At 41.3% G+C, this 26,555-nt stretch overlaps 1 protein-coding gene across 4 annotated transcripts in view; it reads right to left on the reverse strand.

Annotated features, from left to right (window-relative positions):
- Positions 1-25,785, reverse strand: part of VPS54 (VPS54 subunit of GARP complex) — a 51,484-nt gene extending 25,699 nt beyond the window's left edge. Inside the window, exons 1-9 of one of the 4 annotated variants that reach the window (XM_065682225.1) lie at positions 25,684-25,785; positions 25,163-25,277; positions 15,012-15,173; positions 13,944-14,185; positions 12,394-12,472; positions 10,034-10,068; positions 8,566-8,697; positions 5,506-5,891; positions 1,008-1,134 (exon numbers count right to left, since the gene is read on the reverse strand). In XM_065682225.1, the coding sequence (XP_065538297.1) occupies positions 1,008-1,134; positions 5,506-5,891; positions 8,566-8,697; positions 10,034-10,068; positions 12,394-12,472; positions 13,944-14,185; positions 15,012-15,147 (1,137 nt within the window). In that variant the 5' untranslated portion in view covers positions 15,148-15,173; positions 25,163-25,277; positions 25,684-25,785. Of the gene's footprint in view, positions 1-1,007; positions 1,135-5,505; positions 5,892-8,565; positions 8,698-10,033; positions 10,069-12,393; positions 12,473-13,376; positions 13,450-13,943; positions 14,186-15,011; positions 15,174-25,123; positions 25,278-25,683 lie in introns of those variants that run through there. The other 3 variants (XM_065682226.1, XM_065682227.1, XM_065682228.1) reach the window with 3 other exon arrangements.
- Between the last annotated feature and the right edge of the window lie 770 nt (positions 25,786-26,555).

Genomic DNA, 26,555 nt, shown 5'->3' on the forward strand with positions numbered 1-26,555 from the left:
GCAAGAAAGAAAAAAAAATTAAAAAAAAAACCAAAACCCACTAAAAAATATCAAGGTGAGGACAAAAAAAAAAAAGTTTTAAGAAATTGCACAGCAGTAAGTTCATCTATCAAACACTCAGTAAACAGTATTTAGATCAGTCCAGGGCCTTGAGACTAATGCCATACTTTAACTGTACAAAGTCTCCTGTGGCAATACCAGCCGAGTCCCTCACAAACCCTTTCATGCCTGTTCCTCAGTTGTGCTCACCCGCTTGTGCTTAAGAACACAGGTATTTCTAGAGATTAGTGAGTTTCCTTACCCCGAGCAAGAATGGCACTAAATACAATTGTACCAGCACAAGTGAGAGGCTATCATAATGCAGCATGAAGGTGGGGAGAAACTACAGGGCAGAAATGGGAATATTTAAGTGGTTTATGAAACCCATTGATGAAACAAGACCTAACAGTTAACAGGGTCTAGCAATTACTGAAGAATAGTACAGGCAAAATCCAGAAAAATCTTTTCCTGGCTAGAAAGCAATCACAATAGCTTCATCTTCAGATGTTTATGATCTTCAGAGGAATGAGGAATATATATATACTGCAAATGAAGCATGCTTTCAGGGCACTCATATGCTTGATATAAGCACCCATAAATGCATAGGGAGACAGAATGAGAACAGCACACAACTATCAGCTTTCATTGCAAAGCTGACATTTTACAGTCAAGTAGATATGAGAGTCCACATTCTTTTCCACTTACAGGCTGAGGTTCATGAAGAACTGAGTACATTTAATCAGAGAAAAGAGAACTGATTATTTTTAAAAAATAAAGTGGAACTGGACTGCAGTTCCATGAGGCTGGTTACAATTATTTATCAAGTACAGAAAAGGGGCAGGGGGAGAAGTGAAATAGTATGAAATTATAATGTTGGTGCTAGGGACCTGAGCACATTAGTTAGTGCTAATTAAGTGTGTTAAAGATGCAAACATATTCATCAGAGTTTATTTTGATAATAAACATACCTCTTCTAGAATTTGGCAATCATCTTCTAGGGGTCTATTTAAATCATTGCGCGCGTACGTCGAAAACTCTGCAATCATCATTTTATCTATCAGCTTTTCCAGTTCACAAAGCTGCGAGCCAAGATGCCTAAGAAAAACAGCCATGGAGATATGAGCTAAATAATCAACCTGAAAATGAATCATTAGTTCACAGTTGAAGAAAATAACCACCCAGCAGGTAATTTCCATGCAATCAATGCTGGCTTAATGGGGGGCTCAAATTTTCACTTCCTAGAGCAGTTGAAACCATGCATCTGTCAGAGGCACCATCACCTTGCAGTGAAACATATGGACTTGAATACTGATGGAGGGTAAAAACTGGAATTAGGGCTTTATTTTTGGAAGGTGTTGCATACCTCTCTTCCCAGTGAAGCAAACCAGAACTGAGAATACTCAATGCTTGTCAGTATAAAGGTGTTAAAAAGAAGGAATACTTCTTTTGCTTGCCCACTTCCTCAGCTCATCAGTTCTTCCACTTCAAACATTTGAGCTTTTAATGTGGTCACAGATTTAACTCACATGACCAAGATGCAGTAATAGCTTTAAATGACACAATGGCTCTCAGAAAACACAGAACACTTTTCACATTTCCTATTTTTATGCAACTCTAAATTAAAAATACTATTCCCATGTACTGCAGATTTTAAAACATATTCTGCAGACTGTTCTCATACAGACCCACAAGGGAATTTCTCACATCAGAAATGTCGATCAGTCTTCAGAAGTTGCGCAGCTAGAGAAACTTTTAGCAGAGTAAAATTAAAAGTGAGAATTTCAGATATGCCAAACACTTTCAGCCATGCTTTCCAACTTCCACTGGCAGTGCGAGCACCAAGGATCTGCAAAAATCAGACTGCTTCTTCTTTTAAGAAGAAAGAAAAGAAAAAAAAGAAATAGACACTTTTCCAATGAGAATTAACAGGAGCTGTGGTATTTTAGATAAACCTGAACACAAACTGGGGATGATGAACATGCACAGCTCACTGGCTTTAATTTCGTGCTGGTGTAGCTGGACCATCAGCTTGCACAGTGCAGCAAAAATGCCTTGGGACTCCCTGGTAGGAGCACTGCTGTACCAATGCAAAGCCCACAGCACCCAGCCTTGCAGACCACCTAGGGCAAAGTCAGCACTAGGGTGTGAGGAAGCACGATACCAGAGTTGCTCCTCCCTGCAGAAGCCCACACGGCTAAGCACTAATATGAACTGAATGAATCTTCCTGGATCTGAGTGAAGCAGATTAATTTCTTTAATTTTAAGATGACCAGAGATGTGCCTGCTTTGGAAATTGTTGGTCAAGAACTGGCTGGGATAGACAAAATGAACACATTCCAAATACCTAATTTAAGCAAAAATGCCCTCTAGGAAATCTAAGCCAGTTGCATCATGGATAAGTCAAACCAAACAAAACAGAAACAAGCCCTAAAGATTATTATTTGCAATGTAATGACTGGAGTTGCAAAACTTGCTGCAAGACTAATAACTACAACACAAAGGCTTCTACCTAGGTAAGCGGAAATTTCTCTTCAGTAAACTATTTCTCTAACTGTGCCTGCATACACTGAAGCACACCATAACCTACCCTCTCAAACCTCAGGTTATGAAAACATCCACCAAAGTCCCCAGCACTTTGCCCAAGATGTTCTAGCTCCTAACAACAAAAAAATACCCCTCCACCCTGGAAGATGCAGGAACAAGTTAAACCTTGATTCATAGACCATCGAAACACCTTGGCAACTATGGTCTAAGAGGCAGCAGTCACACATGAGGTCCTTTCAGTGACTGAACAACTACAACCCTCTGATGTCAAATTAGGAGTGCAGGGTAAAAGTTCTTTAAAAATACACAGATGAGAACGGCTTTTCCAAGTATCTGTGTTTTATTGTGTAAAAAAGTATAAACGTGTGGTTTGCCAGCATACCCGTGCGAAAAACTCACTGTAACTCCAACAACTCAACAAGGACTGAGGGAACAGTGTAAAAACTGGCAGTACACATTTGCAGTTTAGTGACCACGATAACTTTTCTCAATTTTTTTTTTTTGTGTAAAATTACTTGGTAAATTTAAAACTTGGTAAAATTCAGAAGATCAACTTGAAACGGTTACAACTTTAATTCTATCTTATAGTAGTAGCAAGCAAAAGTCACAGTTCTGACTGATACGTAAAATCACTGGGGATATTAAATAGATTAAAACCACCAATTTATAATCCCACAGCACCATTAAGTGCTTTACTTTTTTGCTATAATTAGAAACAAACTACAAAAAGAGAAAAGTTCTTGTATATGAATGAGAAGGGATACTAATTATTTCGAAAAATGAGATACTGATTAAGAAGTTAACCTCTTAAAATAAATCAGGCATTTAATCCACTTGACAACTGTGGCATTCTTGCTCAGAACAAAGCAAGAACGTCCATTTGGTGCTTCTTGGAAAAAGCTGAAGTATTTGTGTATGCCATCAATTTAGATCTTTTTATAAATACTATTTACTTTTTGAAGCACAACATTCTCTTGGGAAGTTTTAGCAGGATCTCCATCTCTCCACTGCACATTATCTCCAGACACCATACACACACACCACTGTGAGAACAACTGCACAGGGCTTCTCAACTGCGCCTGCATCTCTGGTGGAGGTGATGACTTAAGTTGTACTGGACTCACCTTTCTAAACCATTAATATCCAAAGAAGAAGGGACACTTCCCACTCACGTTACTATTTTTAACTCTTCCAAAGAGCAATTTTAAGATAATGGCACATTCTTGGGACACGATGTATACCAACCGCAGTAACAACAGAACTGCACACTCCGCTGACACAGCACATCGGTTACTTGATTGCAAAACACAACTAACTGATATTGTCATGGGGTTGTAGTAGTACATTCATTATCATCAAGGTAAATACAAACATGACTCAGTTGACAGCTGTGCACCATAATCAAATGGTTAAGAGCAGAAACAGTAGAGGAAAGAAACTGCACTGAGATGTCTGAAGATGGACCATCTAAGCTAAAAGAAAATGACTAAGAGCTGCCAAGAACTTCCCTTCCAATAGTTTATAGTGTGTATATTTAAAAAAATGTTTATATTTTTATATTATATTCAGATATTTATAAAAATATTTTTATGTATTTATTTTATATATTCTATTTATATATTAGCTCTTCATAAATACATATATATGGGGGGGGGTTACATTTTAAAAAACTTTTTCTGAGATCTTTTCTACATAAAATTTGAGTCTTTCTCCCAACCAGCTAGAAGGGATGTTAGAAAAGGAGCTCATGAGAACAGATGAAAAAGAGAAGTAACTGTATACAGTTCTGAACATTCATATTACAGTTACTGAGCAACAACCATGCTTTTATTGTGCAAGCTTGGAACCACAAAGCTGTGGGAACCACATAACCCCTAAACAAAACACAACCACCACCAGCATCAAGTTCTAAAACTAAGTATACAGCTCCTGAACAGGCTGATGCAAGCTTCAGAGCTGATTTAACATAGATTACTTCTGCTATCATCATGCCATAGTGGCAGCTTTGTACACCCCACTTTTAAACTCTGTATGACAGTTATGATAGCTTATTTTAAATCAGATAAAAGGATTCCACTGTATTAAAACTCTTGCCTATCACAGGGGGACACTGCCCAGTGCAGTGGCACCTCCCAAGTGGAGCTCTAAGCATCCACTGTTAACAGAAGCAGCCAGCACAGGACCTTGGACTCACTAACTCCAATCACTTCAGCAAACATGGGTAAAAAACAGTAGCAACAGCAGCTTGGGCAGCACCTGCCCACTGTTTCTTTCCTTCCCAACTTCAGCAGCTCACAGAACTGGATTTCTCAATCACATGAAACAAAAGGAAGCATCCCCTGGCCATGGGGGTTGCTCTCTACAAGAGCAGACATGGCTGAAACCGTCCCATCTGACCAGATGTCAACCTCAGACCACATTTTCAGCCATGGTCTGATAGCTCAGCACCACCTTTTCCTGGCAAGCCTTCTTCCAGCACAAGCACAGGCTGGAGGCTGACCTATGTGACATATGCTCCATGCATGTTCCTGTAACATCGCAAGCCTTGGTCATTCACTAAAGACACCGGCCCATAGTATCTCTGGGGTGCTTCCTGCATGAGGACTGCAGACCACCACTTGGAAGCCATGTCTCAGCTGTGGGCTACAAGCCCTGCAAGATTGTTCAGCCAGTGCCTAAACCACCTGTAAACAAGAATGGAGTATAAAGAAAGCATTTAGATGTCAGAAGTTCACTCCACCCCTCAAAATGATTTCTGGCACATGCATGAGTCACAGTGTTTATGCCACACTTACATTTTGTACCTTTTGCACCATGTTCTCCAAGAATGAACAAACAAAAGAAACCCTTTCAACCAACATAATGTGTTCAACATACTACAGCTCTACTTCTGTTTCAGTAATTTCCTAGATGATTACCTACCGGAAACTGTGAATGCCTTGAAGCTCTTGCTGTAACACCTCCTGTGTGGTTGCTATTAAGTCCAAAGCTCCAACAAACTCAGAAGTGGATAGCAGCAACTGTACCGTGGGCTGTGTTTGGTGTACAGTAGCCATTAGCTTCAGTTTATTGTATGCTTTTATACAGTTATTTCTGGTGAGTGACAGTCTTAAAACTCGAAGTGATCCTTCACACATTACTTTATCAATTTGGGCGATTTTCTCTCTAAGTAATTTTACAGCCTGGGAGGTTTTCCTGAGGTAGTCCTGCAACTCATGCTGAGAGGTCATTGCATGAAAAAATGCTTCCGAGCGCAGAGAAATCTGATGTGCAATATTGACTTCTACAATGTCCAGATAATGGCTCAGCTAGAAAGAAGAAAGAGAAGGAAAAACAAACAGTGCTGTCATGACTTAGCAAGTTTATGACCATGCAAATACACTTCCAGGGTATTTGTCTTATTGTATCATGAGAAAATTCTGCTAATAAAATTTAAAGCCATTTGACAGATTAGCAACCACCTGCTGTGGTTTGATCATTTGTTTTTAAATGAGTTCAAAATCACTTTGGGAAGTCTGACTTGATGCCTCCTCTGCTTGAATAGTATAAGGTGGAAGAGCAAATAATTTTAAAATACTCAAGCTTTTGTACCACATGGATGCACACTGGCTGTGTTAGAATATGGCCATTAACCAGGAGACAGCTCTGGATATTGGCTTGCAAATAAGAACAGCATACACATGCAAATACACTATGTACTTCGGATCATTGAAGCTGCTAAAGATGCAGCCCAATTACACTCGATAGAATGGCTCTGTTCATTTATAAGGCTGTAGCATCTTCTTTGTAGAAAAATCCTCAGGATATATCTGGCTGCAGGGGGTTTTTGCCAACCAGCTGGAGTTCCTATTAGGCGTATTTCATGTGCACTGGCACTGTGGGATTCCCAGACACAGAGTATGCCTACATGTTTAGAAGCTAAAATTCAAAATCTCTACGTCAAACAGTTACCAGACCACTGGGTTGGGCCTGATTATTTGAGCTGTAAAAGCTCTGTGTTCTGGCTTATGCTGAATATGCAAACTCAAAGGACTGAGGCATTAGGATGCTCATCTGAATGCTAATACTCAGATGACCTGGTTTCTAAGAGGTGCCAAGCACTCAAACCTCATGCTGAATTTCAAAAGGCCCATCCAGAGATGCAAAAAAAAAAAAAAAAAAAAAACAGCTGGAGAATGTTTCCTTCTTACAGTTATTTTCATCCTGCATGTATTTAACACCAGGGATTTATTCAATATGCAAACCCGTCTTTTTTGTAGTAAGTTAAATCAAAAACATCCTCCACCAAGCAGCTGTGACACACCTAGCCCACAGGAAAAGCTGAGACAGACTGTGACACAGGGATCAGAGGAAAGGTTATGATGATTATTTATTTGATTATGCCAGATGCCCCAGGTCCCTCCACTATGCTAAGTGAGGTAGAACAAACAGAACAAAATTATAGTACCTGCCTCATAGAGCTTACAGTCCCAATGTAGGGCAAGACATGGAAGAAGGTAAGGAAGAGAAAAATGTCAGGGAGAAATTGTTCAAGTAGATCAGCAGCAGTCAAAAAACACTAATAGCTGAAGTATGTATGTTTATAGCAGGGTTTTCCAAACCCTGTTGAAAACCAGTGCCTGGAGCTAAGGCTAATTATGACAGCAGGGTGCCTATTTACACACGGTTAAGTGTAAACCTCATGCAGTTCAGAGCCTTTAAAAGTTAAACAAAAAATTTTGGCCCACTTCAGCAATATGAAGCAGTGTAATAATTTGTCAGGCATGTGGCTTTGGAGGCAACAGAACTGCTTTATACTACTGAGATATTTGTTATCACCTCTCCAAAGCAGCATGGTTCATGGCTATTCAAAGCCTTATTTTCACTCCACTGCATCAGAGGCCTCTGGGTCTCCTCTGCTCTAAGTCCATGTTGAGTGTCCATCCTGCTGCTGCCAAGCACTTTTTGAGGTTAAATCATATGCCAGACACTGCTTTTTCATCTTCAGACAGTAAAACTGCCCCAAGAAACTCCAAAGAAGTATTCCTCCAAATTTAGGTGTGGAGGACAACCCAACAAATGATAAGCTAGCCTCCCGCAGAGCCTGCCTCTTCCTCCAGGCCTGGCAGGAGAGCAGGAAGGATAACTCCTGGAAACGTGGAAACACCTTCCGGAGGATCTCATGTTACTATTTCTTAAGGCACCTCACTACTATTTCTTCTTCTTTCCCCCTCCTTGCTCCCAGAAGCTTCAGTAGATAACACAGGAGGGAAAACTGAAGTTAAAAACACTCCAAAATTGCATAAATTTTCTATAAGGATTTTACAGGTATTTGTACCATTAAAATGATTCATTGTGGGATTTTTCTATAGCATGACTACTTAACAAAACATTAAAAAAAAAGATCAAGTAAAGACTTCCGTTTCCAATATGAAACTCCTCTGCTTTCACACTCTCCAATGCACTCAAGTCCTTTGTGAAATACAAAAATGGATCAGTGCAAATAACATGACAAAAGTGACAGGAAGTGCCTGACATACAAACCCCTTAGGATTTAATATTTCTTTCAGCACAAAACCACAGTGCCTTGAATCTGGTTTTCCTGAGATGTGAGAAAGCAATGGTTTTAAACAGCGCACAACCTCTAGCTTTCCCTTCTCAGAGAATTGCTCTTCCTCCCTAACAAACAGCTCCATACCTCTGAAGTTTCTCAGTACATACCCACTTCACAAAGTTCCAGTAGCCACAAAGAGCCAGTTATTATGTCATATACAGATTCTTTTTTATCAGATTTGATAGATTTATTCAGCAGGGGAAAAAAGAGTTCTCTTTCAGCAAGATGCTTCCTGCATTGTTTACTAACAATCTGCAGCCTGGTGTAAAATGAGAGATAACAAAGCCCACAACAGTGATACCCCAACAAACAGTACAGAACAGCAGCAATGTTTCTTTGTAGTAACTAACAGCTGTGATGGATAATGACATTTTGTTTGACAGTTGTACCTTTTCTTGAAGTAACTTGGAGGAAGCTGCATCACGATTTCCTTTTCCACCAGCAGTACTAAAATGAGACCATGGTAAAACGGCATTAAAGGTTAAGGAATCTTCCAATGCAAAATCTGGTTTCATAAAAATCTGAAACAGAAAAACAAAAGAAATAAATGCGCCTCCCTCACCCCTACAATTTCCTCCCCAGTTAAACACACCTCCCATCTCATGAAGCTAAAAGGGACCTCATTTGTTAATTTCAAAAAACAAGCTTTCATTTTATCCAGGCAAACTCATTCCAGACCTTCCAATCAATTTTCTTCACACCTTAAAAACTTGTGTGATCTGACAAAGTCTTATCTTCCTAGAAGTGGTAGGCATAGCTCTAAAATTACACAGGCTATCAAGCATCCAAGATGATCTAAACATCCTGAGTGTGAAAGCGTAGGCAGCATTAAACTTCAGGTGCATCCTCTAAAGGATCAGAGCAAACAGTTTTTCAATAGCAGGGGCACCCTACTGCTGATCTGCTCATTTCTGGGGCTATAGCTTCTGCCAGTGAGGATCCAGCCAGTTGTCAGGGTGCACCAAGTGTTGCCTGAGAGGGAACAGCTGATCTCCTTTAGCACAATGCAGTGAACATGCTTGTCATGGAAAGGAGTCAGTAACACATAACATATAACTACACATCTTGGAGAACTATTAATCCAAAACTCTCCCTGATTATGTTACTTTTACTTGACAAAACTGGCACAAATGTTAAGCTTCCAGGCAGACAGTAGCATCCCCTTCCCCATATTTATGAAGTGTAATTTTGAAAGGTTTAACATAGACTATAGCATCACACCACACTAAAAACATTCTTGTTTCACGGACTTTAAACATTGCAGTGACAGCTACTCAAATAACAGCCTACACGACTGGCACAGAGACACTGACCCATACTAACACTGACTTCTTAATGTACATAGAAAAAATTATTCAGCCTGAAATGGAATCTGGAGTTGCATCTTTTGTCAACCCGTCACAAAAAAAAACCCCACATCATATACACTGCAAGCATATATGCAAGAGGGCTTTGCTCAAGGATTTGAGGAGCTAAATCTAATGTTCAGTTGTACACAGTGCAATATTCAAGCTTCTATCAAGCTCTTCACTTCTCATTTCCTCCTAGGATACAGAGTGGCTAATTGTTCCCAGCTCTGATGCTTTAACTATTAAAGATGAAAATAATAATGGCAATTGTATTCTACTTAAAGAGAAAAGTCAAGACCACAGAAAACAGCAGCAACAAACAAAAGAAAAGGGAAAGAAAAAGCAGATTGTTCTTAGTCTTTTAAATTCTGAGCACTGCAGATCCTCTTGAGAATCAGCTCAAGTAATCAGCTTGGACAAAATTTCTACAAAGAAGAGAGTACAGTCTTATATTCACGACTACATGCAAGAAATCCTTATAAAAGCTTAGTGTGCACAGGGACCATACCTTAGGTACTTGTTCCAGATCTGTCCTGGATTTATCTAAAATTAAACAAAATAGGAGTAGTCATTCATGAGCAAACAGTTACCATGAATACTGTTAAACCCTGCGAGGATGTTTTCAAGACAACAATGCCAGGTTCCACACAGGGGACACACAGGGTGGGTGGACAAGGTTAAAACTGAAATGAAACATTCTGACCGAACACGAGGAAGATCTGTTTCCCCAGGAGGACAACCAAGCACTGGAGCAGGCTGCCCAGAGGGGCTGGTTATGCTCCATCCTTGGAGGTTTTCAAGGCCTAACTAGATAAAGCCCTGAGCAGCTTGGCCTGACCTCCCAGCCAAACTGGCTTTGAGATGTCAGCTGCAGTAAAGACCTTCTGAATTCCCTTCCAACCTGAAATATTCTGATTCTTCAAAACACTCTTTGGTTCTTAGCTGATTTGCTCCTTACTTTATTTGGTTTGAAATACATAAGACAACCTAGGAATCATTTTGCTGTCCTCAGTCTTTGGACAGACCAACTGCAATGGAAGTGAAAGGCCAAGTCCTGTGGGCTAGAGTTAAACAGGTAATACCAACAAAAGAAATTACAGAAAATAAAGAGTTTCAGTTTACCAAATGATGCTTCTACCAGGAACTGTCCATCTACCCCAGAAGCTCCCTGCTACTTTGGTGACACAGTAATTTTCTCTTGTGTAAAAACAAAGGACTCTTTCAAAATGGATTAAGCTAAGCCTGAAGAAGGAACTCTTATTTTGCAGTATGTGCCACAGACAGACTCATTCAGGAACAGCTATTCCAAAGTAACACCAACCACAGAGAAACCCTACAGAAGGACTTCCTTTTGCATGGAAACAGAGGAAGAAAGCCGACTGAAAGAACTTGATCAAAAGGAGTACACTACAGAATGCTTGCTGTGTTACCTGCAAACATGGATATAGACAAGCCTGATCAAACGCTGACTGGCAAATGAACCATTTTATGGTAGTACTTTTGAGAAAATAAAATAAATTAAAATTTAAAAGCTTGCTCCAGGATGTGATTATTTATTTTCCTTTTTCTTGTCACTTCTTTTTCATTTTGCCTCTCACCTTCCTTTGTCCAGTTTCACATTAGCTGAGCTACATCTCTAAAATCTTGTAATTCAGCCTTGCTAAAGCTGCAGGCACCAAAAGAAGTTCATCAGTTAATCTTTGCTAACACTAAACAGAGGAATACTAAGCAGAAAACTGGCCTGAGCTGAACAGCATGAAACACAGGAAAAGGCAAAATCCTGTGCCTGGACAGGAATAACTCCAGGCACCATTAACGGCAAGTGGTCTAGTAGCCAGAAAGCACCCCTGCAGAGAGTGACCTGGGATTCTGGCAGGTAATAAACTGATCATGATGAAGCAGTGCACTCCTGCCTATGGCAAAGCATCCTGAGTCACACTAGACAGAGCACTGTCAGCAGGTTTAGGGAAGGTATTCCTCTCTCTCCACTCAGCACTAGCGAGACATCTGTGCCCCATTCTGAGCTCCCCAGTACAAGACAGACCTATATATACGGGAGTGAGTCCAGTGAAGGGTCACAAAGATGATTAAGAGACCAGAAGTGGTTGAGAGAGCTGAGACTGCTTAGCCTCAAAAAGATCAGGGGTATCTTAATGTTTTCAAGTATCTAATGGGAAGGTGTAAGGAAGACAGAGCAGGCTCTTCTCAGTGGTACCTAGTGACAGGACAAGAGGCAATGGGCAGAAACTGATACATTAAAAATGCCATCTGAACATAAGGAAAATACTTTTACAGTGAGGGTGGTCAAACACTGAAAGAGTGTTTACACAGCTAGAGAGCCTGCGTAAATTTTATTCGTCCATGGATAAACTCAAAACGCAGCTGGATACTGTCCTCCTGTAGGTCACCCTGTTTGAGCAGGTGGTTTGGAGTAGACCATTTTGAGATGTCACCTCCTACCTCTGCCATTCTGTGATCCTCAGGGCAGAGAGACAAGAATGGCCCAGCGCCATTCATCACTGCAAAGTCAACAGCTGCTGACACAACAGTTTCCACAGATCTTAAATAAAAGGAAGTTAAAGAAAACACTGGCAGGCACATAATCACCTGCCATGAATGCAAACATGACAAGGAAAAGTTCAAGAGCATGTATAATAAGCATTCTGACCTATAAAATATCAGCAGTGGTCATGAATACTTCTAAGTCAACCACATCTGGGTTTTCAATTATTGTTACAAAGAAATCATAATCAGTGTTATTCTACATGAAGCCTTCACGCAAGTAAAAAGAGATTATCAGTATGCTATAACATACTGATAATAAAATGAAATTACTTCTTGAAGACTAGGGAAAAGCTCTGACTATACCGTGGGTATGTAATAGAGTCCTGTCGAAGGTATCTTTAGGAGTGCAAATGTTCTTGCATCTTTCATGAACCTTCTCTCTCTGTAAAATAGAAAATACAGTAAAGAATTATGCTGAAGCTTAAACGAGATTTTTTTTCCTTTGAAACAGAATATAATGCATATTTTCAGTGAATCATAGGTTTCACTGAAATCAAATAATTCTGGTAAGTTCTTAACACATTCTTAACACATTTTTTCCTCTTAAAAGCTCAGATGATGTTTGTCCAGGTGAAATGTACCAAAAGTTGCAGCCTGTAGCTGATATGCTGTTTTTCTCTGTATCTTTACATCTCAAGAGAGAAGGGACACAGAAGTTCTTGAAGAGGTATAATAACTTCTCTACATGATGAGACAGAACCATAGTTCAATTGTGATTACATATCCAAACATTTGATTTCTAATCCAGAAAGCACACTAACACACAGTGAATGATTTTTTATCGTTAAACTGGATCAAAGCAGAAACTGGCTCCGCATCTAACAAGTGCCTTGCTGAAACCACACGTCTTGTTTTGTCATGCTGAGTTTCAAATTTTATCTACAGGTGTAAAAACCACCAGAGACCACAGCGGTGAGAAACTGCATTTCTAAAGAACCCTGATGTTAGCTAGATCTCTGCTAGAAGCTACATCACAGGTCAGCTCCCTCTTCCCAAAATCTTCTTTCATTTAGCAGTCACTGCATTACATGCTCATTTCAATGGACTAACTCTTAGACATTTTAAATGTTGAATGTGTGAACTAATGGCAGTAGTTCAGTTACAGACAATTCACTTTGACATTCTTTAACTATGATGCATACAAGTAACACTTCCTGTAGCCAATTCTGTACCAGCAAGAAAAAAAAAGCAAAAGAAACTTACAAACCAAGGAAGCAGAAAACAGTGGGAGACTTCTACATATTCTTTCAGTCAGAAAATAAGAAAAAAGAATACTACATACTTACTGACACCTGTATTTTAAGAGTTTGTAGAAGTCTCCTACTGGTCCTGGTGTCCTTAGATGTAGCTTAAACTTTCCTGTTACAAAAGAAATCATTGAGATAATAGGCCTATTTATAGTTTAAGAACTCCACGTATAAATGTTTAAATTAGAGACTTAAAAAAAACCAAACCTCCAGTCCTTGCAGTACATAGTCATGTTTTATATTTGATCCAAAGGTCTGAAATGCTATGTTGCACTGTAAAGCCCAATCATTAAACAATCCTTAAAGAAAAAGGATTAATAATCAGAAAGAATAAATATGAACTGTAAGCACTGCTGCAGAGCTCAGTATTCAGAAATGCAAATGAAAAACCTCCATGAAATTTCCTAGAGAGAACTTAGACTGCGTTTTCCACGCTACTAATAGTGAGATTACAAAACAAGAAATGCCTAATGAAGACTCAACAAGCACTGAAGAGCAAATTAATTATCAGCTAACTGTGCAAGGGACCACTAACAGGGACAATCTCTAATTAAATAGGATCTCAAATCTCTCCTAGTACTGTGTGTATCAAAGCTTGGTTCTTACCAGAGCGATTTCCTGTTGGTATAATGCAAAATGTTCCTTGGTGATCTGTGGGAGGTAGAATGAAGGCGTGACTTCAGTGTCCACAAAGTCCACTCCCCATGTTTTTGTAAAGAAATCAGATTCCCTTTTTGCTAACCTAGGATCATTTAGTGCTGCTGGGAGATTGACTTTGGAATGATAAATAGTCCATCTGTGCTGATCCGCAACTAGAGATGGGCTGTCACATAAATTATGGGGATCGCCTGCAGGACAAAAGACAAGACGGTTTGTTAAGGTAAGAAACTAAAAATTGTATTGCTGCTGAAGTCTGGTTCTTAAGCAAGCCATGTTTTCACAATTACATAGTGGGCTGGAGTCAGCTATGCAAAAGTCTCCTTCTGCAACACTAACTTGCATTTCTTCTATCAGATTAACCAACACAAGTTTTGAACAGTGGTGTATTCGTACTCATTAAATATATTTAGCTCAACAACATTAGCTTTTACCGAAGAGAAAGAAATTCCAAACAGAAGCATATTTTGAAAAGTCTGAGCTCAATCCAAAGCACTTCATTAGCATTACATTTCATAATTAAGACCCCACCTACTCCTTTTTATAAATTAAAATTTAGCAGAGCACTGCAGCTGTAACTGTGACCAAAACCTGGTTTTACAATAGCACGAGACTTACAACAGTGCTAGAGATAGATCTTGGTCTCTTGCTTCCTACTGCAAGAGGGCTGGGTTGTTTCACAGAAGTAATGCAGCTAAATACCAAGCACACTGGACAGGTCTGGTACAGGCTCTGACAAAATATACCCTCTTCTTGCATGCAGTATGGATCATAGCTATAACGTAAAATCACATAAGCAAGATCCCATCTATAATGTGGACATATGAAAGCGAGCTGCAACGAGGAAGGCTCTCCCATTGCTCCAAAGGGACACTGGATGGTACAAAGCAGAATTACAGTCCACTTTTAAATGAGACTACAGCTTAGTTCACTACACCCAGTATACAAGAACTGAACAATTGTCAATGGATTAGCAAGTTTAACTCCATTTTCACTCTCCTTGCACACCAGCATTACCTGTAGGTTCCTTGGGACACACATCAGGCAGTGACTGCACAGGTCGAAAGCGTTTCGTGGCATCCATTTCCTTTTTAAAGAAAGCATCACTGCTTTTTGACTGAGGCACTGGTGAAGAACTGTGGCTTGATGCCATTGCATAAAATCACCACTTGATGAAAGCTAAATATGAAACAATAAATATCGAGGCTTTAATATAAAGATGTGGTTACAGACTGTATCAAAACAATGACACTCCATCAGCTGCACAGCAATTTTTTAACTGCAACACTAACTGACATTTCAACAGTAACAGGGGAAAGATTATTTTAAAGGTGAAAATTAAAAGCGGAATGTAACTTCACAGCCTGTTGTCTCCCACACTTTAAGGTTTGGACAGTAGCTTGTTCTTGCATGCAGGACCAACAAAATTATGCATTTAAAAAAAAAAAGACTTTCAGGCAATTCTTCCTTTCTATTGCTGTAACTACTGCAGCCATACTGCACACATTCACAGTAGAACTGCCTCACTGGTAGCAGAAACCTTGGGTAGACAAATGTAGAGCCCTCCACATCACACAGCCCTCCTACCTACTATGCTCAGTGACTGCAGGGAGCACATCACCTTTTGCACCTGGTTCCCACCACACTTTTGATATTTTCGGGGCTGCACTCCACAACAACTACAACAGCCCAGGCAGGGCAAGGAAAAAGACACAAATGATATCAGTCTTCAAAAAACTGCTTTGCAGAGCAGCAACTACTGGCACTTAAGACAAACTTCAGAAAAAACGACCCATCTGCAGGACAGGCTTAGGCCAGGATTAAAAGCCCACATAACCACAGGTGAGGGAGCTCACAAGCCCATGCCCACCTCAAAGAGGCTTCCTGCAACTGCTCTACTCAAGAGATGGGCAGAGCATCCTGTGAAAGGTCTCACATGCCACGCTCAGTGACATTTTACCACAGTGAGATACATGCCTCAGTGAGAAAGGCAACGGGTGAAGGTGGGGTATTCTGTGTCCTCACTGTTGCACTGCCTTAACACTAAGACCCCAGCAACAGGAGGTTTGCTCTTTTTTCCCAAAGGAGGAGGTCTGTGACCTATATTCCTGGTTCTGACAAGCAACAGCTACCCACAGACATCATATGTTATTCATGATTTCTAGTAATTGAAATAATCAGATTTCAGACAAATCAGAATCTGAAAAATACAAGCACAGCAGAAAAGCACGAGCAGATACTACCTATACAACACATACATATTTTATCACCTGAATCAGGAAAATTGACAATTCAACTTTTCATGGCTGCCTAGTAAAATAAACTGTAGTTTATTTCAGCATAAAAAGTATTTGTGGAGAGCAGACAATTAAAAAATAATTCAGAAAGCTCTGGAGTAAGGAACATCCCACTAATTTTCAGCTTTCAGGATTTTAAGCTCCTAATTTGAAAATAAGCAGCCTTACAAATTTTACACCAGGGCTGAACAATGTAATGAGTTCTTTCCATCTGTAAACAAAGCTGCATTTCCATCAAAGTATGAGTTGAGTCAGTAGTAAACTGCAGAACTATCAGAGGTTTGAGAGTTTATTAAAACACCCCCATAATGTACAGCTCAAAGAGTGCCCATTCAAAGGGACTGATACGATTCCTCACCTTCAAAGAGAAATAAACACAGCTAGAAAGATCTTAGCGTTGAACTATCAACCCTTAATGGACACCTAAATTACTCACTACCCTGTGAAGGAGCACAAAAAGATAAAAGGCCTATTTGATCTTCAATCGCTGAAGTGGGCACCAAAGGATGAGCGTACGTCACCGTGTCAGTTTCTAACAGAACCACAAATCTATTTGGAACAGAAAAAAATAAAAGTTCTACTTTCTAAATGAGACTGCAAGTGTCCAACAGAACAACTCAAGAGAAGAGTTAAAATACGTACAGCTGTAACAGAGCATCCTAATGAATGGGCCCATAATGACTAACAAGTGTATTCTGGCCAAAATGCTGTCCACTGGGTACCATTCCTGATGCTCACTCGCTTCTCTCCCTTTCCATCTGACAACACAGCAAGACAAGGCGGATAATGTGCTTCTACTGTTACTTTTAAAAGTGACTTTTCGAAAGTCAACTAAAGTTAAAAACAGAGCAGCAGAACCCTTTCTAAAAATGCTGCACAAGGACTGAAAATCCATCTCCCAGGTTCTCTAGGAAGGGGATTCCCTTCTTTCTTATACCAGAAAAACTTACTAGTTGAGATAAAGAATGGCAGCACTAATGGAAATCTGGAAATAGTCAGAAAGGGAAAAACCCTTTCCAGACATCTGGCAGACCTTGCTTAAATATCATAAAGCATCAGTTCCTCTCCCCAAAAAGCTTCAAAGGAACATTTTGCTCTCCTACTACTGTTGCATGTTCGTGTTCTTATGTTCTTCCCTCAATTATTTCCAAAACAACTTCTTTCTTCATGAAGCTTTTCCCTAATGTTTTTGGGTGCTTTTGTGAAAAAATCTAGCATACATTAATGACCAAACACCATCACTATCGCATTCTTAAAAAAAACCACAGCCAGTGCTGAGTTACAATGATCAAGTCTCCTAAAGGCATACAGTAAATTTATCTGCACTTGGATCTGCTTCAAAGTTCTGCATTTGCAGCTTTCCTCCTGAAAAAGCCTCTGTAATATGAGACACAGCCTGCTCTAGCCAGATGTATGAGCAACTAAGGCAATTTGTAGAAAGCACCGAAATCTCATACTCTTGCTAACAAGTCTTTCATTAAGCCTCACTTTTTTCCCCATAATGAAGCATATTCTACGACATGAATTGTCTCGACTACATAAATCTCAGTAGAGAAAACTAACTGCATTATGCCAGTCCAAGATTTAAAATAAAAGACAACACTGAAGACTAGCTCAGTACTTCAGCTTTTCAAAAACAAACTGTGCCTACCCTTGGACAGATTACTTACTGCCATAAATTATTCACATTGCCATTGTACAGACAAATCCTGAAATAGAATGAAAAGAGTACAATAAAATATCAGTGCAAGCAGTAACCTTCATACTGTTGAGTGAATTTCAACAAGACATAAGGATTCACAGGCAGAGGCCTTCTTAAGTGGCACGCAATATGATGCTGTACTAAATTATTCATAGTTAGCAGCTATTCTAGTAGCCTCATAAGTCAGAACCTTATGGATAATTAACCTCAATGAACAGCCACATTTGCACAGGAATAAACCCATCTGTACTGCCCCAAACCAGGCATTCCTCAAACTGCAGTCCTTAAATTAGCCTCATAAATATCACTTCAGAGAAAGAAAACTGAACAATATTATCTGAATTAAATTTAAATTACAAAGGAATCTGTGACAAGCCTATATGAAGACAAAAATCCTGCCCTATACCTGAGCCCTTCTGTGTACACTAGCCTTGCACACAACTGAAGAACAGTTTAATTTGTTCACCAAGAGAACAGCTATTCTTTGCGCTACACTACTAAACATTTTATAGACAAACAAATCCATAACCAACCTTCTGAATCAGCATTTTAAAATATGTAACTATATATAAATCTGCTGATTTGAACATAAAAAACCCATCAAACAACTCAGCATTAACATAGAACAAAACTGCTGCGGAATATTTTCACTCACTCAAGTTTCAATGCAAGTGCAATGCAGGTAAATGTAGTTAACTGCACAAGCTGTGGAGAATGAATTATGAAATGGTGAGTCCCCTGAGCCTCCTACTTAGAAGAGCATATGTGCAGCAATAAGAATATGCAACTGTGTAACTTAATGACATCAATATTTAAATTATATATGGATAAAATTGGGTTAGATCAGCTCTGTTGTCCTCACTAATCACCATAATTTACTGACATTTTATCTAGCAATGTGTATTACTAACACAATAAAAAAACCCTTTAGGGGTTAGATACAAGAGTAATGATGAAAGCTGGAACATGATAATGGCTGTATCTGCAACATGCCTTCAATATATTAGATTTATTTCACACAATGTATTACTTTCCTTAGTTTAAAAAATGACATTAACTCAAATGTTAAAACACATTTTTACAAAAAAAAAAAAAAAAACCCACTCAACCACTGCAACAACACACACAGTTTTGATGATCTGTATTTATGGTATTTTTACAGCCCCAACACATGAAGATTAACATTTCATGCTCAAAAATCTTACAGCTTCCTCTTAAAAAAAAATCCCTTGCTCAATAACATGCTTAGCAACTATGATATGACATAGCTGTACTATGTACAGCATGGAATAAAATGACTGTGAAGACAAATGTAATAATCACATGCTTGGATACTGTGCAGTCAGCAAAGTAGAAGATCTGTGCAGTTAGTAAAGTATTAATCACATGAATTTTAAGAAGCCAATTCTGTGATGACTACACTATGACTCTTGAGTTTCACACCTGAGGTTTCAGCAGTTAGAAGAAAAACACAACAAAGTGTATTACTCAGAATTAATTGCACAGGATGGTTATAACTCTTGAGCATGTGCTTGTTTCCGTAAGTATTAAGATTTACAGGAAGTTCTTGAGAAACTGCCTTTCCACATTGTGTCATTTGCACACTTTGTTTTTCAGATGGTCTTTGCTACCAAAACATCCAGTGTTTGCTCTACATAAACACAGTATTAGTGAAGGTGCAAACCAAACCTCAACTATTCATGGACATTAACTTCATACTTCTTCATTTCTGGGCAGTTTCCCATTAGCACTGTCAAACAATTTTCTATTTCTTACTTAAGGTTAACAGCTTTCCATGAGTTAGTAATTTTTACTGGGAATTTTCGTGTGCACACACTTAGGTTTGTAAAGCTGTAATTTGCATTAATAATACAAATTAGAACTTACAATCCAGCACAACCCCTGCAAGGTGCCTGAAGTCTCAATTTATGCACTGAAGAAACCTGTATTTCTCTGTGCTCTCCCTCCCAAATGAAAATAAATCTACAACCTACTAATAATACCTTCAACTTAAATTGGTAGTTTTGATAAGTTAACTGGTATTACAACGGACACCCAAGAACATGCTGCTTATTAGCTCCAGCCCTTTATACGATTCATAAAATGTGCTCTCCAAACTTGATTCTGGCTTCAAAAACAGCAACATCTGAGAAGAGAAGCTAAGCATCCAGGGGAGATAGCCCAGAGCCCCCACTGACCACACAACACTGAGCAAGCTCTCCTTTAAGTATTCCATATTGTCCACAATAAGCTGCACCTGGACACTACTAGGTATTTTCCAAGAGGTACCCTCTGCATTTCAAATGTAGGGCAAGGAGAAGTTTCTCTATGAATATGAATGGCATGCTAAAATCCCTGCTGCTTTTCATGGCTTTGGCAACAACAGTGAAATCAAAACATTTTAAAGTACTGCTCTCGTTACCCAACACCCTTTGGAATACAAAACCATCAGAAGCCACCCACAAGTCACCCTAAAGCAAAATATTTCACCATTTCTAGAAATGATAATTATCAAGGATACTTAAAAGGAAAAGGATACCTGAAATCTAACTACAAGAGAAAAATGCACATGGGATTCCTTCCAGGACCTCAACAACTAACAACATGCCTGTTATTGGTCTAATATATTTACTCTGTCCTCAAAGGTTAGCTTTCCCACGCTGTTATTATACAGCTCATTCTGCTAAATCAGCAGGATTTAACTCTGTAACAAGGAAACCATGGTATGAGCAAAGTATACACCACCTTTGGAAGACTGTGAACCGGCCTGGACTAACACAAGCTTTCCATTTCTTTCAACCAGCTGAAATTCCTCAGGCTGAAATTTCCACACTTGTCCCTGTGCCCCAAGACAGACATCCCTCTTTCAGTGGAAGAGCCAAAAAGGTTAGCTTTCAGCAGAAATGTTTAAGCAGTTTCAGAGCATGAGGTTAAGGCTGCAGAAGTTGTTCTGCTAACACAAGCTCTTTCTGAACACCTATTTCTATCCTGGGGCTTTACAGGAAGAAGCAGGTGACTGTCAGGTAGACAACAAGGCTAAGAGTCAGGGTGACTGTGACTTGTCCCCATGGCAAGCCATCTGCATTCGGCACATGCTCCAACATCAAACCTCCTTACACAACTTGGAGAGGAGCCTGTGTCAGTCCAACCTTTCTGAAAGCCTAATAAATATACATATATTTATATTAATGTATTTTAGTGCATTCCACACATCTTTTAATAGAATACCAGACTTCATGTTCCCACACTGTATGCCTTCTCTGCAGAGTTAGCATGAGTGATGACCCTCTAGATTAGCCTTGCTGGTACAAAAGCAGACTGACAAGGAAGCTACGTATGAGTTATGTGCATTTCTCATCAGCCCTGCTCAGCCACACGTGCTGTTACAATCCTGCCCATTCTGCAACTCCCTGGACAGTGCCGAGCTAAGCCAGACTGTGCAACTTTCTTAGCAAACTGCACAATGGGAACTGTGGAAAAGCAAAAGCACTTGAATAGCTTAAAGAGTAATGGCACCACCACCATCCCCTTAATCATCTCTTTCATAATGCCATCTCAAAATGCTCCCCTCAAACAGGGAAACAGGCAAGAAAAAAAGTGATCTGAATACAAAGAAAGAACAGGACAGCTGCATCTCCACTGCAAAGCACTGTGGGTAGCCTGCAAGGCCAGAGTCAAATAGCATCTCACTTTCATGTTTTTATATTTTGTATCGGTTTCTTTTGCCCTCTCCAGCTGAAGCCACTTTAGTTGAGCTTCACTTCTTTAAATACAACAAGATCCTCTGAAAAAAAATCATCTCAAAAAGCCCCACCACTGAATAACATAGTTACCTGAATGCATGTCTCCACAGGTTATTTAGAGTAATACACGAGTGTAAATATTTTGTCAAAAACTGGAAAGCAATTTATCTCCTTATAGAAAAACTATCTTAAAAGCAGTATTTCACTTTTATTCAGGTACTAAACAAAACAACTAAATGAAACATCTGTGATATACCCAATGTACTACTTCTCATCCGGAAACCTAACTTCCCAATGCTGAACACTAACTTGAAATTGGAAGGCAGTTTCTATGCTGAAGAAACAGATGTCCCTACAGCTATTTAGGTCATTATGTATCAGGCTCTTCCATGCCAGGGGTGGTAGAATCACTCAGGAACAATTAACGAAGCAGTAGAAATATGTGGGTGAAGAAAAAGCCTTGTGGCTAGTTGCCCACACTATCACACAAGATGAGAGTGAATTGCCTTTGTACTCCCTTTTTGCAGGCATCTCATCATTACAGTGTGCATTTATCCTCTCAGAAAATGGTGAAATATGAGCATCTCGTATAGCTCCTCAAAGGCACATGCAGCTTGAAGAAAGATCAAGGAGCCCCGGCAGGCATTCCAACCTAGAAGTCTGTCAAAGGCAGGGACCACAGAGCAGTAGCATTTTGAGGAAAGGCAGAACTGTACCAGCCCAAGCAAAAATTCTAACACTAACATCCTGACTTCACAAAAGGAGTCTGACAGAAGCTGATGCAATCTGCACCAACATTAAGTTTCCCTGTGCAGGCCCTCCACTTGCTACTTTAAGCAGGATTAGGCTCGGTTTGTTAATCTGAAACCAATTTTCTAAAAATGTGACTTCTTATGAGAATCACATCTTTCCAAAGCCTTACCAAAGCCCTGCAAGTAGCTATGAAAGAGCCAAATAAAAATATGTAATAGTTTTGCCACTACGCAAAAAGCTGAGAGTAGGGATTATCCACAAGCAGGCACAGCAGAGCTCATAGCAAGTCTTATTGAGTGGTCTTGACACAGATGCCAGACCACTTGCACAAAGAAGAAAGTCACTCTGTGGGGCAAGTACTCGGCAAACAAGATCATCCAAACTTTACCTTGGGTGAGCAACAGAAAGTGCCACCAATGTTTGTTGATAGTTCCTGTGGTGTTCTTACCAACCTAACAGCAGATCAAATTAAACAGATCACCTGTACTCACACCACTTCCTTTTCATCCCTCAAATAGCTTCTATTTACAATATTTCTATAAACGTGAAAACCAGTACGGTTATGCTGCATTTAGATTCATAGAATCATAAGGGTTGGAAAGGACCTTAAAATCATCTAGTTCCAAGCCCCCTGCCATGAACACCAACAAATAAAAGAAAGATCTTACACCACTGCTTACTGTAACCGTGTAAAACTGATGAGAACTCACTGCCATATTGCAAAGCACCAGGCATACTACTCCAACTGCAATACTCTATCTTAAACACACTCGCTCCAAAGTGGCTCCCTTTTTTTGTTTTAAGAATCAGATTAATAGAGAAAAAGCTAGAGTATTTCAACTATCCAAATATGAGTATTTTGGAACATCTGATCAGTAAATGAATCCACCACTTTTGACTATGAGGGAAATACATTAAGGATTCCTTACTTTTTGAAAGAATACTCAGACCTTTTTTTAAAACCTAGTTCCTAGGTGAAGCGGGTGCAAAAAGTTAAAAACATGGGGAAGACAACTATCAGATGTGCTTGTAAAGATTTCTTTGTACTTAATCATACAAGACAACAGAAATATATATGTAGAACAGTCGTTCAGGCTTACCCTTTCTTTTTTCACACTACATTCATAAAATGAGGAATAAGAAAATAAAGTGTAATAAAAAAATAAACCAAAAGGAAACTGAGCCTCCCAACTGGAATGAGGGTCAGATGTTTGTGGCCCTTCACTCTTCTTCTTAAGAAACTTTCAGGTCCTCATTTCCCCAAATGTCTGAAGAAGAAAAGCAGAAGTGGCTTTTACATGGAGTTGCTGCCCCAAAAGAAGGAACAATACCTACATGATTCCATTTCCCAACTTCTTCCTGCTCAAATTGCCAAGGAGCAAGTCTGTGGTCTGCTTTGTCCACTCTCTCTAACAGCTCCTGACACTCCTCAGGCAAACAATATGCCCGTTCAACCTCTGAAATGCACATCCCCTTCTCCTCCTGTGAAGTTTGTGCTGTCAACAAGGAGGCAAAATTCCTCCACACCTGCACCAGACTCCTACTACAGAGAAGGCAGTACTGAAGGCACAGGGATGTCAAATGGGATGGAAGAGTTAGAGCCACTTCCTAGAGTGCAGCCTTCAGACCTCACTGGCAAGGCTGCCCACATGATGCACAGCAGCTTTGACTTAGACAGCTGTAGATCTCCTGTCAATTAATTCATTTTAGGCATTGTTTTCCTACCCAACAGAAGCACCATCCTTTGCCCAGAGGATTTCAAGGGAACTATAGCTTTTGTCTATGCACAGTTTGGCAAAGAGTCACGCTGGCTCTCATGCTAAAGTAGTAATTACTGCAGCCTCTACAACAATTAATGCACTGCAGTCAGGTTTTTTAGAAAGAGCATTCTTTTACAGGCCTGCAAAGCAGCTGTGGCTACAGACAGCCACAGCTGTGCAGAAGTCTGCAGGCCTTCCTCTCACTCAGGACTCCAACAGATAGGGTACAGCAAGACAGTAAGGTCAGTGTAACACCTGCACTCAGAACCACCACACATGCAAATCTGTTGTCAAATAATATTTTTATGTACTATAAATAGGTACTTCACACTTTTGGGATCACTTCACACGTTTGGGATCACAAGGAAAGGCTGAACAAAGCTTTGAGCAACCTGGTCTAGTGGGAAGTATACCTGCCCATGGGAGGGGAGTTGGAACTAGATGATTTAAGGACTTTTCCAACCCAAACCATTCTATGATTCTATGATGTTCTGTAACAGAAACACTAAGTATTTAGAGAATATAAGAAAAAGAGAGAAAGAAAAGAGAATCAATACAATACTAAGGCCAAAACTGGTGAGTCAAAGAGAAAGTTAATTTTTTGTTGAGAGTGCAGGAGGTCGGTATTTTACCAACACATATGGGTATTTCTCTCAATAGTACACACTGTGTTTGAAAAATTACAGTAAGGAAAGCCAAGAAATGATGTTTGTCTATAAACCCAGGAACTACTGTGAGCCTGAATGGCTTTTGGAACCAACAAATCCTTCAGCACTCCACATCCCAGTCCATCCCGGTTGCCATTAACATGGGGGCCAGCATTACATATTAAAACCCCCAACACTTGCTCCGAACATCACTTCCCCACACCGACCGCTTACAACAGCCGTGCCTGACGAGGAGCCGGCCGCACCTTAGCGAGAACACGCCGGCAGGATCTCGGGGAGGCCGTCGTCATATCTCCCCCCGTCGCATCCTATGGAAAACTGCCCGGTGGTCCCAGAGCTTGGGGATGGCGCGTTGGTGACCTGCGGGAGAGAGCCCACATGAGGGAGGCCCATGATGGCCGTGCTCGGGGGGGGCCCGGCACTGACACCGCCACACACGCTCGGTGCTTCCCTGCCAGGCACGGGCACCGCTTCCAGACACCGCCCGCTTCCCACCGGGGGGTTACCATGGAAATACACAGCCCAAATCCGCGGAGAAACGGGCGAACCGGGCGGCACCCCCCGCGCCTCGAACCGGGCGCCGCTTCCCTCACGCCCTCCTCCCCTCCGCACGGCGCGGGCCGCCCCCTGCCCTCGCCCCGCGGAGGGCCCGGCCCGCAAAGACAAAGGGCACCCGGGGAAACTCAACTTTCCCGGGAGAGCCCCGCGGCCGCGGGCGGAGGCACCTGCGCCGCGGCCTAGCGCCGGGCAGCTCCCCGCTGCCTACCTGCGGCGCCGGGCGGCCCAGCGCGGCGCCTCCGCGGCGACACGTCGCTCCCCGCCGCGCAGGGCAGGGCGGCGCAGGAAGGGCCCGAGCGGCGGCGGCAGCAGCAGCGGCAGCGGGAGGGACCGAGGCACCGCCTCTCCCCGCCGCCCGGGGGAGGAGCCGCCGCCGTGGCCGGCGGAAGGGGCTGCCCCTGGCTGGGCGCGCTGGTGTGCGGGTTGCGCCCGTACAGGGCCGGCTGCGGCTGTCGGTGCTGGGCCCGTCCCGGGGATGCTGCAGGGCTGAGGGGGGGACGGGACCCGCCGGGCCCGCCGCCGTCCCGGGGGGCGAAGGGCTCCGCAGCGCCTCACGGCCGGGGCGCCGCCATTTGAGAGGCCGCACAAGTGCCCCGTGGCCAGAGCACCACCATTTGAGAGGCCGCACGGACAAGCTGCTGCCGTGTGAGGGTGCCCACAACCGAGGTGCTGGCACTCTATAGAGTGTGAGGGGTGCCACGGATGTGCCCCAGCTGCGGCCCCGGGGGGGGAGCAGGGTCTCCTTAGGGCCGTGGAGGCCTTGCGGGCGCCCTGCGTGCCAGCACTGAGCCGCAGCAGCCCGGCTCTGGTGGCAGCTGCTCCTCCATGGGTTTTGGTGGCCGCTACCACAGCGTGCAGTGGTTGGGAAGTTGTGCCAAGTGGCCATGGTCTTGCTCAGGGACTGTAACCAGGGGTTGTACTCGGCAGTCCCTGGCTGGTAACTTGTTATTCAGACTTATATTTTAGGCTCAGTTCTCCATCAGGCTACAGCAGATGCTGAAATAGAGAGACAAGTTAGGTCCCAAGTAAGCAAAACAGCCTTACACCTGATTATACCTTAAGTGCTCTTAAATCCTCTGC

Source organism: Lathamus discolor, chromosome 5, assembly GCF_037157495.1.
Source record: "Lathamus discolor isolate bLatDis1 chromosome 5, bLatDis1.hap1, whole genome shotgun sequence".
Taxonomy (NCBI): domain Eukaryota; kingdom Metazoa; phylum Chordata; class Aves; order Psittaciformes; family Psittacidae; genus Lathamus; species Lathamus discolor.